General features: G+C 34.4%; 1 protein-coding gene across 1 annotated transcript in view; it reads right to left on the reverse strand.

The window, feature by feature from the left end:
- The window catches only part of Ptpn4 (protein tyrosine phosphatase non-receptor type 4), a 126,363-nt gene that overhangs the window by 9,404 nt on the left and 101,341 nt on the right, over positions 1–15,618 (reverse strand). The window contains exons 18-22 of the mRNA XM_048810443.1: positions 11,534–11,690; positions 7,501–7,667; positions 6,423–6,513; positions 6,191–6,252; positions 2,000–2,188 (exon numbers count right to left, since the gene is read on the reverse strand). Coding sequence (XP_048666400.1) covers positions 2,000–2,188; positions 6,191–6,252; positions 6,423–6,513; positions 7,501–7,667; positions 11,534–11,690 — 666 coding nt within the window. The remainder of the gene's footprint in view (positions 1–1,999; positions 2,189–6,190; positions 6,253–6,422; positions 6,514–7,500; positions 7,668–11,533; positions 11,691–15,618) is intronic.

The raw sequence follows: 15,618 nt of genomic DNA on the forward strand, positions 1-15,618 counted from the left end.
AAAAAAAAAATATTAAAAAAAACTCTCTCTCTCTCTCTCTTTAAAAATAAAAAAATAAAATAAAATAAAAAGGGCTGGGGATGTAGCTCAGTGGTTAAGTGCCCCTGGATTCAATCCCCCATACCAAAAAACCAAAAAACTTTCCGACTTAAGAAAAGGGTGCAAGAATAATTTAATGAACTCTCATAATAATTTAACTAACTCTTTTTCAAGATCCACCAACTATTAGCAGGGCGTGGTGGCACATGCCTGTAATCCCAGTGGTTCAGGAGGCTGAGGCAGGAGGATCATGAGTTCAAAGCCAGCCTCAGCAAAAGTGAGGCACTAAGCAACACAATGAGACCTGACTCTAAATAAAATACAAAATAGGGGTAGGAATGTGGTTCAGTGGTCAAGAGCCCCTCAATTTAATCCCTGGTACCAAAAAACAAAAACAAAAACAAAAAACTATCAACTATTAACATTATGTCATTTTTCACCCCTTGTAACAATAATTAATCTATTTGGCCATATTTTGAGACTCTAAATAATCTGATTAATTTTTAAAGATTTTCATTTTTTGGTGCTGGGGATTAAATCCAGAGCTTTTGAGCTATATACTTCCAGACCCAGTGTTAAGATTTTAAAATTAGCTTTAATGACCATATAGCTTACCCATTAAAAGTATACTTTATTTTTTGAGAGGTTACTGGGGATTGAACTGAGGGGCACTTTACCACTGAGCTCCATCCTCAGCTCTTTTTATTTTGAGACAGGATCTTGCTAAATTGCTGAGCCTGGACTCTAACTGGGATCTTCTTTGCTTAGGCTCTAGAATTGCTGAGCTTATAGGCATATGCTACCATGGCTGGTTTCAGTATATCCACACGTGTGTAACCATGAACACATTCACTTTCAGAACATCTTCATGACACCCCAAAAAATCCTTATACTTGTTGGTAGTCACTGTGCATCCTACCTGAACCTATTTTCCTTTCCCCAACCTGAATTTAGACAATGACTAATCTACTTTCTGTCCCTACTCTATTCCATATAAAAATAATCATATAATATGTGGCCAAAAAGGAAAAAAAAAGAAAAAAAGAAGAGGAAAACTCTTCTTTCACTTGGCAAAATGTTTTCTAGGTTCATCCATGTTGTAGCAAGTATATATAAGTACTCATTTTTTTTTTTATTGCCAAGTATCCAACAATACGAATATATTACTGTTTCTTGGCACATGTGAGTCTTTCTATGTTTTGGCTATTTTGAGTAATACTGTTACAAATGCTTGTGAACAAAATTTTTGCATGTTCATGTTTTCAATTCTTTTGGTACATCTAGGAATGAAGTTGATGAGTTGTAGTAAAGCCATGTTTAACTTTCTGAGGAAGTACCAGACTTTTCTAAGGTGACTGTACCATTTTACAAATCCACAGGCAGTGTATGAAAACTCTGTTTTCTCTATATCATTAGCAACACTTATTGTTACCTGTCTTTTTAATTTCACTCATGTACTGATGACGAAGTGGGGTCTCATTATTAATTTGATTTGCACTTCCCTGATGACTAATGTGGTCAAGTTTTTTTTTTGTGTGTGTGTGGTGCTGGGGATTGAATTCAGGGCCTGTGCATGTGCATGTGAGGCAAACACTCCACCAATTGAGCTATATCCCCAGCTCTGTGATCAAGTATTTTTTTATGTGCTTACTAGCCACTGGAATATTTTCTTTGGGTAACTGTCTATTCAGATGCTTTGCCCATTTAAAAAACTAGATAGTCATTTTATTGTTAAGTTATAGGAGTTCTTTATATATTTATATACAAACTCCTTACATAAACATTAATCCTTTTAAATAATAACAATGGTAATAATAATAGCTAACACTTATGTCACAGTAGAGTCAATCGTAATTTTAAGCACATAATTGTAATGATTCAAATCATGAAATCATAAAAAAAGATTAAAGGTTACAAAAGATTAACTCAATGAAAATATTTTTATTATTCAGTGTAATTTGAAACAAGCCCGCACAATGTGCAAGATTAAACTATAACTTACTCTGCCACGTTCAACTTGTGTGGTCAACATTACAACCATGGAGGAGCCTTGTTCCCAAGTCATTTGCCAAAAATCTGCACAAGTGTGTGGTAACGGCCCTTGACAAGCAATGTACTGATTGATAATGCTTGAAGAAGGAATTTCCATCTAAAAAGAAAAGAACATTAAAATAAAACTTTGGTATTACAACTTTTTATTATGATTGGCAATATAAAAATGATTCACTAATTAATTGTGAGATTGCAATTTATTGAAATTAATTATGCTCAATCAGTACAACAATCTTTTTTTTTTTTTTTTTAATTTTATTTTCGGTATTGAGGATTTAACCCAGGGGATTTTACTGATGAACTACATCCTCATGCTCCCCCACCCCCTTTAAAATATTTTTTTAGTTGTAGATCAACACAATACCTTTATTTTATTTGTTTATTTTTATGTGGCACCAGGGATTGAACCCAGTGCCTCACGCATGCTGGGCAAGCACTCTACCACTGAACCACAACTCTATCCCCCTGCATACCTTTTTAAAATTTTTTATTTTAAGACAGGGTCTCCCTAAGTTGCAGAGGGCCTTGCTAAATTGCTGAGGCTGGCCTCGAACTTGCAATCCTCCTGTCTCAGTCTCCCAAGTCCTTGGGATTTTAGTTGTGTGCCACTGTGCCCAGCAGTAAAACAATCTTTATCAGTATCCGTGGAAGAAATTTCTTAGCAATATCCAATAGTTATACATATTTACCTTTTAATTAATGGAAAGCAGGATTTAAATATAAATATCTCCCAAAACACTAGCATGGTTGTAAAAGTAGCTTGAGAGAGAACCTTGTTTCAAATGCAGAGAGTTAGTGAATAATTAAAAAAGATTTACCTGTAAACAGCGTATTTGTAATCTTGTGAGGAAGAAAAGCCCTGCCATTTGTTATAGCTTGGATTTTACATATATAACAACTTAAAGGGTATTAAAAGGTATTCAAAAATTTTCAGAATGAGTCAAATATTTGAGAAAATGAATCATACTACATTTGAGGTTGGAAAAAAATAAAGGTGATATATGTGCATACCAAATTGAAATTCAAAGCATACCAAAGGGTGAATAGAAAAAGAAGTCTGCCTTCCATCCCAGCCTTTAGGATGCAACATTCTAATAGGGCAATCCAGGAGGGTAATTTTTTTTCTCATTTCTTTTTTTTAGTTGTCAATGGGCCTGTATTTATTTATTTATTTATATGAAATGTTGAGATTTCAACCCAGTGCCTCACACATGCTAGGCAAGTGCTCTACTACTGAGTTATACCCCCAGCCCTTTTTTTCTTATTTGTGATCTACACTTTCAGATATATTCTGCACACAACACACCAATGTTAAGCCATCTTCCTTTTTGTTCTGTAAAGCTATTTAAAAATGGCAGTATAATATTATTCTACATCTATATGATATCATCAAACTTTTTGATTTTTCAGTCTCATAGGTAAAAAAACAATAAAACAAAACAAAACAAACAAACAAACAAACCCAGGAATTCCTTGCAGTTTCTTTTTTCTTCTTTTCTTTGGCACTAGAGATTGAACCCAGTAGCGCTTAATCACTGAGCCACAACCCTAGTCTTTTTATTTTTTATTTTGAGTCAGTTTTCACTAAGTTGCTTAGGGCCTTGCTTGGTTGCTGAGGCTGGGCTTAAACTTGTGATCTACCTGCTTTACTCTTGGGTTGCTGGGATTACAGGTGTGCATCACCACACCCAGCTTCCCTACAGTTTCCATTTGTACTTTTACTTTTTAAAAAATTAAGCTGAATATACTATTTGTTTAACTCAGTTTCTAAGTGTTACAATGGTATTGTGGTTTTGCTAAAATAAAACAATCCTTGTCAGAAGTACACATTAAAGCAGCCAATCCTGAGTCACAGATTCTGTATTTGTAAATTTGACTTCTTGCTGAAATTTATATGTAACTTCCGAACAGTTGAGGTGCTTTCTTGGTCACCTGTAAGCATGTTCAGAGTTGTGAAACATCTGAGTCACAAGATATGCATATTTCCAACTGATATCAAACAAAACAACTCAGTGCCTTCCTCTTTCTGCCGTCGTATCTGTAAACAAGTAATCATTCTGCATGCTATACACTGCCATATTTTTCATTAGGTGCTTTCTGTTCGTGATTTCTCTGTTTATAAATGCAGAACACTACTATGTAGTGTTCCTAAGAATGCTTTGCACTTTTTTTGCATGTTTTTTTTATGCCCAATGGAGAATATTTAGATTAGTATTCTTCAGGCATGAGTTACAGCAGTACTATGGGCTATAGGTTCAGTGTCAATGAATTAATTATATATTTAATAAAATACCTTAAATGGCAACAAAGTTATGATGAAAATTTTGTGATTTGGCTTATATTTGAATCCTAATTCAATAATTGTTCTAGAAGCAATGACTCAGTATTCACTAATTCAATATTCACAAAAACTTCAACTATTTCAAATACTCAGAATTGACAAAGTGGGCTTAAAAATTTTAGAGGGTACTGCTCAGATGAAATCAGACTGGCCATCTTTTGAAAGTTCTTGAAGCTGGTAACATAGAGGACTCTTCATACCATTCTACTTTTGTATTTGAAAATAGCCGTGAAATTTAAAACATCATCTGCATTTCCTTTTCTTTGAATTTTCTATGTTCTATGTCTACTTTAATTGAATAATCATTTTTCTAAGGCTGGATTTGAACTTGGGATCCTCCTGCCTCAACCTTCTGAGCCACTGGGATTACAGGTGTATCCGACCATGCCAGGCCCATTTTCTCTCTCTCTCTCTTTTCCATCTTTAAGTGCACATCTTTGTTTATTAGTGCACTATACTTATACATAATAGTGGGATTCATTGTGCTATATTCATATATACATATAACATAATTTGATTAATCTCATCCAAGTATTATGTATGTATATATGTATTTATTTATTTTTGGTACTGGGGATTGAACCCTGTGGTGCCTTAGCATTAACTACATCTCTAGTTCTTCTTTATTTTTTAGGTCACTGAGAATTTAATCCAGGGGTGCTTTACCACAGAGCTATATATTCTTGGCCCTTTTTTATTTTGAGACAGGGTCTTGCTAAATTGTCTAGGCTAGCCTCAAGAATGTGTTCCTCTTGCCTTTAGCCTTCTGAGTTGTTGCGATGACAGGCATGTGCCACCATGGCTCACTTCAAGTCTTTATTCTTCTTAATCGTTTATAGAGCTCTTTTATATTTAAGAAATAAGCCTTTTCTAGCATTTTAAAAATTCAGGGCATAACTAGATTTTAGTACTTTTTAAGCATACCAAACATTACAAATTTTACACTGCCAAATTCATCAATATTTTTTTTATAGATTAGACATGTATCTAAGCTTATAAAACCTCCCCCTTTCTGAAATATTAAAGAATTCTCTCATTATTTCTCTCAAGGACTTTCATGGTTCTGTTTTTAACACTTACATTTTGATGTATTTCAAAAGATGTCAGCATCAAGAGATGAATAGGTATTCATAGAATGATATGACATACAGATTTACCTCAAACAATCTGAATGTGGGGATATAGGTGAAACAAGATTGGCCCTGAACTGACAACTGCTGAAGCTGAGAGATGTGTATATTTTTACTTTTATCTTTTTTTTAATGGTGTGGGGAATTAAATCCAGGGCCTCACACGTTAGGCAAGTGCTCTACCATTGAGCTACACATCCTCAGTCCCACATTTTATGTTTTGTTCTAACTTTATACCTTTGAAAATTTCTATATTACAAAGTTAAGAAAAAATCGGAGTGATCCTTTTTTTTCTCTTCAACGGGGGGCAAAGAATCTTTCTTACAATTGTAAATTCTAGACAGTTCACCAAATTTCAGATAGACTGTTGTATTTCCAATGATTTAAAAGGCTACATTTAGCATAAAAAATTTTAATATTTAGGTTATCTATCTCTGAAGTATTGTATTTCAATGTTCAATGTATATACTAATATACTAACATCAAACTATTCAACATTACTTTTATAATATTGTTTTAATATTTGCAAGTTTAAATATTCCATCTAAGTTAGATTCCTTATCCCAAAGCTTAGAGTGGTCCCTATTATTTCAAATACAAAGACATAATTTTTAAAAAAACAACTTACATTTATATAGTTTGCATTGATGTAGTCTTCATTACCTTTTAAAATGACCCGTGTAGCATCATCTGTAAAAATTCAAAAGAAATGTTTTTGTTCTGTTGTTTGTTTTGGTGCTGGAATTGAACCCAGGGCCTTGCACATGCTCTACCACTGAGCTAAATCCCCAGTCTAGAAACAATGTTCTAATAAAGTTATGTTAAAAAGATCAAATTTAGGAAAGATTATAGATACTCACAAGGCGAAATGTCTCTGTATCTATTTTTGGAAATATTCTGAGGTAATTTGGCACAAGACATTGTCATTCCAGGTTTTTTACGATACAGTTGCTATAAAAAAAAAAAAATCTTCAGTCCAACAATTTGTTTTATTTTGTAGAATTGTTTCTGTACTTTAAGGAAATAGGTTTTTTTCCTTTGAATACTTCATCTACACAATGATGTACCTAGGCCTATTAGAGTATTGAACCAGAATTTGAAAGCTGAATTATGTAGTTCTGAGAAGAATTAAATATATGATATTAAAAAAAAAAAAAGATGAAAACAATTTTGTATACAGCAATAGTACCTAAAATTTTAAGTACCACATCTGCAGAGGACACTTGACTTTCATTTAATTTGGAGGTGTTTGCAGCACATGAACCAAGACTGAAAAAACCGACATGTGTCTTTAATGTTTTATTATTACAAACCCATAACTTATTCTTCAGAGCAACAAATACTCATAATGGCCATTTTAAAAAACATTAAAAACCTCCTGCTTTTCCTAAATTAAGCAAATTAAGTTCACATAGTCTTAGCAAAGCATTTTAAAACCCTCTGTATGCTTACTAATCAAAATACAGATTATAAGTACTGAAGAAGCATTCATGTTCTTCTGATTCAGCAAACTATTTAAGAGTTTTAAAGACTGCACTGATCAAAGTTAGAAAAAGATTAAATATAACAAGGTATAAACTTCAAAGCAGGTTATTTTTCCTTTAATTCATAATTTTAAAGTCTGTAATAGCTTATCTTCATCTTCTACTTTTCATAAAAACAGACGCTTAATTATTGAAAAAAAATGTAGTCTGATGATATAAATATAAAATTCCTTTATCCTCTTTTTAAAAACAAACCTGTACTTATATAATCATAACAATTATTATGGGAACAATTTTTTAAAAAATTGTATTTTGGAACTTCTTATTATCAGACATTTCTAAGGATACCATTTTATTTCTAAATTATAATGGAAAGTAGATTAGGCAGTTAAAAACCATGAAACTAATTAGAAAATATGGGCAAACACTTTTTCTGTACAATGATATCACTCACATCAAATTGTGTCAGGACCGTTCCAGTAATAAGCCCCTCAGCTAGCTGGACCATTGACTCCCGCAGGGAATGGTCATCTTGATGGACACTATCTAGTGGGGCTTTCTCAGGAATGTACTGGAAGTCTGGTTCATTTTCTAGTTTTTCTTCCACTACATCATACACAGCTAAAACAAAACAAAAAATGCACATAGAAATCTTAATGTAATTCATTATAAGAATTAGATATGCTCTTTAGTTTTTTGTCAGAAAATAATTCACTTTGACTAATTATATTAATCTGATGTAGGGTGTGGGAACTGAGTGGCTGTGAAATTGAAGGGCTTTTCTGCACCTGTGGGGGAAACAAAGGATTTTGGCCAGAAGCCTAAAAATGTCTGTAACTTGAAGAAACATTAAGGAAAAAATGATGCTGCTAAGATGTAGCTATGAATAGACCTATCCTTAAATTGTGGGGACTGAGGACAAGAATACAAATAGAAGTTCATATGACAAATGTCTAAATGTAAGTTACAAATATATTGGACAAAATGATAAGCAATATATGCTCTATCTTCTTTCCTTGACATAGCAACAAAATAATCTGAGATGCCAGATTTAAAAAGAGAATTCTAAATCAGATTCATGGTCATGATAGTATGAGGAGAGTCAGTCCCTAGACCCTAAGCCTATAGAATACCCTATTTCTTTTCACCTTCTTAGCCCCATTCCATAACATGGGGACCTATAAACACACATGTAAACATCCTGGCCCACATGTGTGCTCTGTCTTCACTACTCGTCTGCTAACTACTTACTGCCTCTTAATTACCTTGCTGCCTTGAGAACACATATCACAAGATCCACAGTTGGGAGAAATGAGACTGTGGAAAATGCTTACAAAGGCCTAAGAAGTGGCTTCAGGGCTATTTGGACAAATAACTGAGGGGTAAAAAGAGTGTTTAAGAAAGGAGAGATAAGTTAGAGGTGATGGCTTGACATATCCTGTTGGCCTTGCAAAATCCTGACCCTATTGGAAGGAACATGGCTAAAGAAAAGACAGAGAAAAGCTTTCTAAAATATGGAGTCAAGGCTGAGACCTCTGCTACTCTTATCTGGAGGCCTGGTTCCTTCTCAGATATGTATGCATTTTTTGATAAAAATAAATTTCTGAAATGAAGAACACAAAGACAAAACAAAACAAAACAACAAAAAAAGAGACTAGTTTACCTAAGAAGAAATAAGACTTAGAGGGAAAAAGATCAGAAAATAAAAAGCACATTCTTGGTAAGCATACTTAATTTTGATTATAAGTTGTTTTAAGTTCAAATGGACATGATGGTCCCACAGTGAAAATGAATAGAGGTCCTGGCCCAGATTTTGACTACAAAACAATGTTAGAAAGATTTAACATTTTGGGCTGGGGTTGTGGCTCAGTGTCAGAGTGCTTTCTTTGCACATATGAGGTACTGAGTTCGATCCTCAGCGCCACATAAAAATAAACAAAATAAAGATATTGTATCCATCTATAACTAAAAAATATTTTTAAAAAGTCTAACATTTTGCAAGAAAGGTGGATTTCTCTCATAAATTAAAGTGTAAATCAGGCAATATGAAATTTTAAGAAGGCCATGTCTTTGCCATCATATGGTCTTTTGCTCGTATTTTGGCTCTGCACTAGTCATGAATCCATGAACAGAAAACTGAATGTCCTGTACCAAAGTGTATTCAATTTTAAAATGAGGATTATTTTCAACTATCACACTGGATGGCCATGAGAATGAAATGAGAGCATACAAAAGAGCCTATGTACATAGAAAGTTTAAAAATCACATTATTTTTAAGTTCTTTAGGAGATATTATCAAGAAAAAACAGAGTAAGTAAAATTCAAAGAACAGTATTCTTGGTATAAAACTTAGGAAGCTTTAAGTGACAGAAAATGCCTAGAAATGAATAAGTCACTTCAGTGCCAGGTCTAAATAAACAAGTTTTTTGAAAAACCAAGATAGAATGATCTGTTTAAGTCCTTATAACTGACTATGAATAGAGAAGTCAAAGTAGAGAAGACAAAATTAAAGTGCCTTATTTAAAAAACGTAATCTTATTTAATTTTTTTAAGTTGTAGTTGTACACAATATCTTTATTTATTTATTTTTATATGGTGCTGAGAATTGAACCCAGTGCCTCACACATGCTAGGTGATGTTCTACCACTGAGTCACAACCCTAGTCCCTAAGGTGCCTGGTTTTATCCGAGAGATTGAGAGGTTTTTAAAAAAATTTTTAATTTATTTTTTAGTTTTCGGTGGACACAACATCTTTATTTTTATGTGGTGCTGAGGATCGAACCCAGTGCCCCGCGCATGCCAGGCGAGCATGCTACTGCTTGAGCCACATCCCCAGCTCTGTTTTGTTTTTTAATAAAAAAAAAAAAATTGGCAAAATTTTGTAGGGTTGGGTGTGCTGGACAATAGGTTCAGAACAAAATTAGAAGAATATGTTCAATGCTATTACATAGGAATTTTTTCTTGGAACTTGAAAACAATGCCCTATGAACAATGGCTTAAGGCTCTGTGACTGTTAAATTGTTGACCATGGAGTGTATTTCTGGTAAAATTAGCTCTTGCCAAAAAAATTGAAGGAAGAGAGATTAAAAACTTATTCTGCATGACAGAATTAAATGATAGAATTAGTAATGAAGGGATTGAAGGAAGATAAACTTTAATTCAATTAACAATTCAAACATGTAAAGGCGGAATATACTGCTTCAGGAACCACTGAGTACTCTACATTGATAGGATGTTTTTGAGGCTGCTGTAGAAGAGACCTGTGCAATTGGCAAAGGGGCTAGAACTTATGAGGTCTGACATTTCTTCAAACCTAGGAATCTGTGGTTATGAATTAACAAGTCCAGATAAGTAGATGACATGATTAGGCAAGTGCACATTACCTACTGAAAAGTTAGACAAGATTTAAAAACACAAATTGTTTAAACTAGAGATTATTATGGAATTTTCTAGGAGTGGAACAGAATTCAAAATTTATTCATGCATCTACTGAGAATTTACTGGGTACTTAATATTACTACTAAACTAATTAGGGGAAGTGAAAAGCTATTTTAATGATAGATTAAGAAACAGAAAGCCTTTCTGAGATGACCTTTTAGCAGAGACCTGAATAAATTGAGGGCAAAAGTCATACAAAAATCAAGAATAGTTTATCAGAATGGATGAAACTGGAGACTATTATGCTAAGTGAAAAAAGACAATCCCAAAAAACCAAAGGTTGAATGTTCTCTCCGATATGTGAATGCTGACACAATAAGCAGGGGAGTGAAGAAGAGAAGTTCAGTGGAGTAGACAAAGGGGAATGAAGGAGGGGGGGGAATGGGAATAGAAAAGATGGCAGAATGAATTAGACATAACTTTCCTATGTTCACATATGAATACGTGACCAGTAAAACTCCATCATGTACAACTGCGACAATGGGATTACTAATTAGAATAAATTAAACTCCCTGTATGTATGTGTCAAAATATACTCTAATGTCATATATATCTAAAAAGAACAAATAAAAGAAAAAAGAAAAAAAATAGTTTATCAGGCAGAGGGAACAGCAAACATGAAGACCCTGAAATAGATCAGAATATTTAAGAAACAGAAAGCTGCTACATAGTATATAACCACAGAAATGTAAAGTTGTGCTGCAATCGTGTATAATAAATTAAAATGCATTCTGCTGTCGTATATACCTAATTAAAATAAATAAATTTAAAAAAAGAAAGAAATAAAAAGCCAGTGTAGGAGGAAAAAAAAAGAAAAAAGAAAGAAAAGAAAGCCACTGAGTGTAGTAGAATTGAGGAGAATGAGCAAGATGAGTAAAGAAGTAAGGAAACCAAGAATTTGGATTTTTCTCCAAGTATGAATGGAGGCCATTGTGCTTTGAGCAGGAAACTGACATGATTTATGTTTTAAAAGCCCACTCTGGCTGTTATGTCCAGTAATAAAGAGTAATGAATTATGACAAATAGCCAGTATTGCATAGAGTACTTACCATTGGGTCGAACTAGAAGCACGAGTTCCCCAGAATGTCTTTCACAGCTAGCTTTAATAAATAGGACAACTTGATCATGGGTATGTTCTGTAATGTCCCGACCATTAATTAGTACAACTTGGTCCCCTTCATTCAATCGAGGGACACAGAGGTCAGCCTGTAATATAAGGCAAGTAAGGTTTCAGATTTGCATGTGACTTTCTGGAAGTTTTGGGTTTTATTTTTATATAATTCAGAACAGGAAAACCAAAAGCATCTATGCACTCATTCATCATTTAAAAAAAATTTTTTTTAGTTGTCAATGGACGTTTATTTTATTTATTTGTATGTGGTGCTGAGAATCAAACTCAGTTCCTCACACATGCTAAGCAGCACAGTGCTCTGCCACTAAGCCACAAGCCCAGCCCTCAACCATCAATTTTTAAAATATTTTCTTTAGTTGTAGATGGACATGATACCTTAATTTTTAAAAATATTTTTTAGTTGTATATGAACACAATACCTTTATTTAATTTATTTATATGTGGTGCTGAGGATTGAACCAGTGCCTCACACATGCAAGGCAAGTGCTCTACCCCTAAGCCACAACCCCAGCCCATGATATCTTTATTTTTATGTATTTATTTTTATGTGGTGCTGAGGATCAAACCCAGTGCCTCACACATGCTAGGCAAGCACTCTACCACTGAGCCACAATCCTAGCTCTCATTCATCAATTTTAAAAAGTAGAAACATAGAGGGTTTTTTTTGTTGTTGTTGTTGTTTTGTTTATTATACTGGGGATAGAACTCAGGGGCACTTTACCCCCATCCTCCAGCTTTCTAAAATTTTTAGAGAGGGTCTCACAAAGTTGCCTGGGCTGTTCTGAAACTTGTGATCCTCCTGCCTCAGCCTCCCAAGTCACTGGGATTACAGGCATGGGCCACTACATCCGGCTTAGAAACCTAATTTTCTCATGGAGATACTATTTCTTCCCCTTCTTCCTTCCTGATGACCTATTATGTGCCTAGAGATACAGATAAAACTAAAGGTGTAAAAGTACATATACACATGCAGCTCTAACTTTATACTGTCTATATACATAGAAATTACAGTTACCATGGTTTAAACGACACCAGTCCCCCAACAACATGGTTTAAATTTTAGTTACCATGTGTTAATTGTGGATAATGCATAAATAAACACTTCACTGTAAGGTTCTCAGTCCAAAAATCTCTACACAGATAAAGACATATATTATGATGAGTGACCAATCAGATCATTTTTTTTTGGTACCAGGGATTAAGCCCTGGGGTGCTTAATCGCAGAAGCACAACTCCAATCCCCATCCCCTTATAAAATTTTTTACTTTGAGATGGAGTCTAGCTAAGTTGCTTAGGGCCTTGCTAAATTGCTGGGGCTGGCTTTGAACTCACAATCCTCTTGCCTCAGCCTCCCAAGCCACTGGGATCACAGGTGTGCGCCACTGTGCCTGGCCACATCCCTTCTTTCAAAATCTGAATGATTTGTCAATGCATATCTGTCATTCTTTACATGCACAGAAAGTAAAGCATGTAGTTTTGCTCCTTCTTCCTTTCAGTGATCAAGCCATACAAAAATGGATAATCTAAAGAGGGAACTGACCAAAAAAGATGAGCAAAGAAATGAAATTTGATTAATCCTGGAAATGAAATTTGAATTGAACATAAATGAAGTTAAGAGAATAAAAACACTCAAGTTCAAAGTATAAAATGTTGAAAGGAAATCTAAAAAGATAATTATCAAGGCAAGAAGAAATGCTCACTCTGTACAAAAAGTTTTATAACAAGAAGGAGGCAAGTACTTTATGAGATTGTGCTATGTTTTCATAAAGAAAACATTTTAAATCTCAATATTTCTGATGTTTTGAATCACAGGATACTAAATCATTTATTAGTTTTAATATTTTCTCATTTATCTATACTTTTGTAAGAAACAGGAAGAGATTTGAATATTTAGACAAAAAAATATAAAAGTTGTGGGACGACTGTAATTTTCCAACTAATCAAGATTAACTCCATGATTTCATCACACATTGTCCTGCACTACTGTGCAAAGTGAAGATTACTTGTACACACTTTATTGAGAAAACAAGCCAGTAATTAAGGTAAAAGATATAAGAAAAATAGAAACAGAACTATGAAGATTGTGTTCTGGGAACAGAGCAATAAAAACATGAGAGTCAAATATAAAGGATGACAGATAGAAGTAGAGAAGGAAAAATGGGGCAGTATCTTAACAAAAAAGGGAAACTCCTGTGACAAAGGCAGTAAGAAATGACAGCAAGGCTGGGTGAGGTGTTGCATGCCTGTAATCCCAGGGGCTCGGGAGGCTGAGGCAGGAGGATCATGAGTTCAAAGCCAACCTCAGCAACTTCGTAAGGCCCTAGCAACTAGCAAAACTTTGTCTCTAAACAAAATATAAAAAGAGGTGGGGATGTGGCCCAGAGGCTAAGCCTCCCTGGATTCAATCCCCAGTACCAAACAAAAAAAAAAAAAAAAAAAAGAAAGCACAACTACTCAGAATTCACTAATTCACAAATTCCATAAAAAAAAATTCACAAATTCCATAAAATCCAACAAGGTTGTCACTGATTTGTTCTAAGTACAAGTCAAAGTTGGGGCTTGGGATGTGGCTCAGTGGTAGAGAGTTTGCTTGGCATGCATGAGGCCTGGGGGTTCAATTCCTAGAATTGAAAAAAAAAGGTCAAAATTCTTCCTCTATTGTTTATGAAATATGTGATCTTTGATATCTAAAATTCTGAAAACACAGAAGATATTTGCCTTGATTATTTCACAGAACTGTTGTGAAGCTAAAAATGAGAATACTAATCCAAAGTTTTAAAATCTGAAATATTAAAATTTAAGGTGGGCTGGGGACAGCTCAGTGGTAGAGTGCCTGCCTAGCATGCACAAGGCCTTGGACTTAATCCCCAGAACTGCAAAAACAAAAACAAACAAAAAAGTAAGATTATGTTCATTCTCTCCAGTTGCTTTTTTCTCTCTACTTCTGTAGTAAAGTAGAAGACAGATTTCATATATTCTCTTTGCATTAGCAGTGTAATGCTTCTGCATACCAATTTGGTTCCAAGTTTTTCTAAATGTCTTTGGAATACCTGAAGTGAGATGGAGTGGGAGTTAATGGTAGAAGAAAGAGCTATCTTTTTATATTACTTTGTGGATGGTGTAGCTGGTAGAAAAGAACAGATGGTCTGTTAGAGATAACTATAAGTATCCCTTACTGTACCTATTATTATTGAAGGAAACTCATACTTAGCCTGCCTTCTTTCAGAAATAAATTCTTATTTATATTTTATTCTGATTCTGAAAATTTAAATAAAGAACATATTAAAATGAATTTGATGGAGCAATAGCCACTGACTAAAAGATTATCAGACCAGAAAGAAAAACATGATTCTTTTTCATTGGAATTTATCCATTTCAGAGGTGTCCAAAATAGAAAAAAAACATCAGAATACTTGAAATTCTGTTTCTCCTTGTATCATTTTTAAGAAAAGGGGGTTGATAAAATACAATGTCCCTGAATGCTCCCTTCTGTTCCCTAAAACCCAGTCAAATGAAATAAAAGGAACAATGAAATTGGGTCTAGGCCAGGATGTCCAGATACATATTATCTTGAGGGACACTTGGCTCTCTGAGATGTATGCTGGGAATCAGGGCAAGTTAGCATTATCTGTAGAAACCCATTTTTTTTTTTTTTTTCACACATGCCAGGACAGCTGCTCCTCGGTATGCTGGTCATACAATTGGACAAAGCAAGCTAAGCTGATTCTGCTTCTGTAACTAAACCTATAAAACCTATACCTTCCCTCCTGTGGTAACTGGTACAAATCAGAGCACCTTGGAGAGAGAAGCACTGCCCAGGGACAAAGCAGAGGTACACTTGTTGAGCTTATCACCACAGGCCTTTCTGGAGAAGAATCCGTCTAGCTGCTTGCCACTGAACCTCCCCCATAAGCATTTCTTAATAAATCCTGTATCTCAAATCACATCTCTGAGTTTCTTTCTTGGTCTCTTGGCAACCTACCCCCCCCCCCCAGAACAAAA

This window comes from Marmota marmota, unplaced genomic scaffold, assembly GCF_001458135.2.
Source record: "Marmota marmota marmota unplaced genomic scaffold, marMar, whole genome shotgun sequence".
Taxonomy (NCBI): Eukaryota; Metazoa; Chordata; class Mammalia; order Rodentia; family Sciuridae; genus Marmota; species Marmota marmota.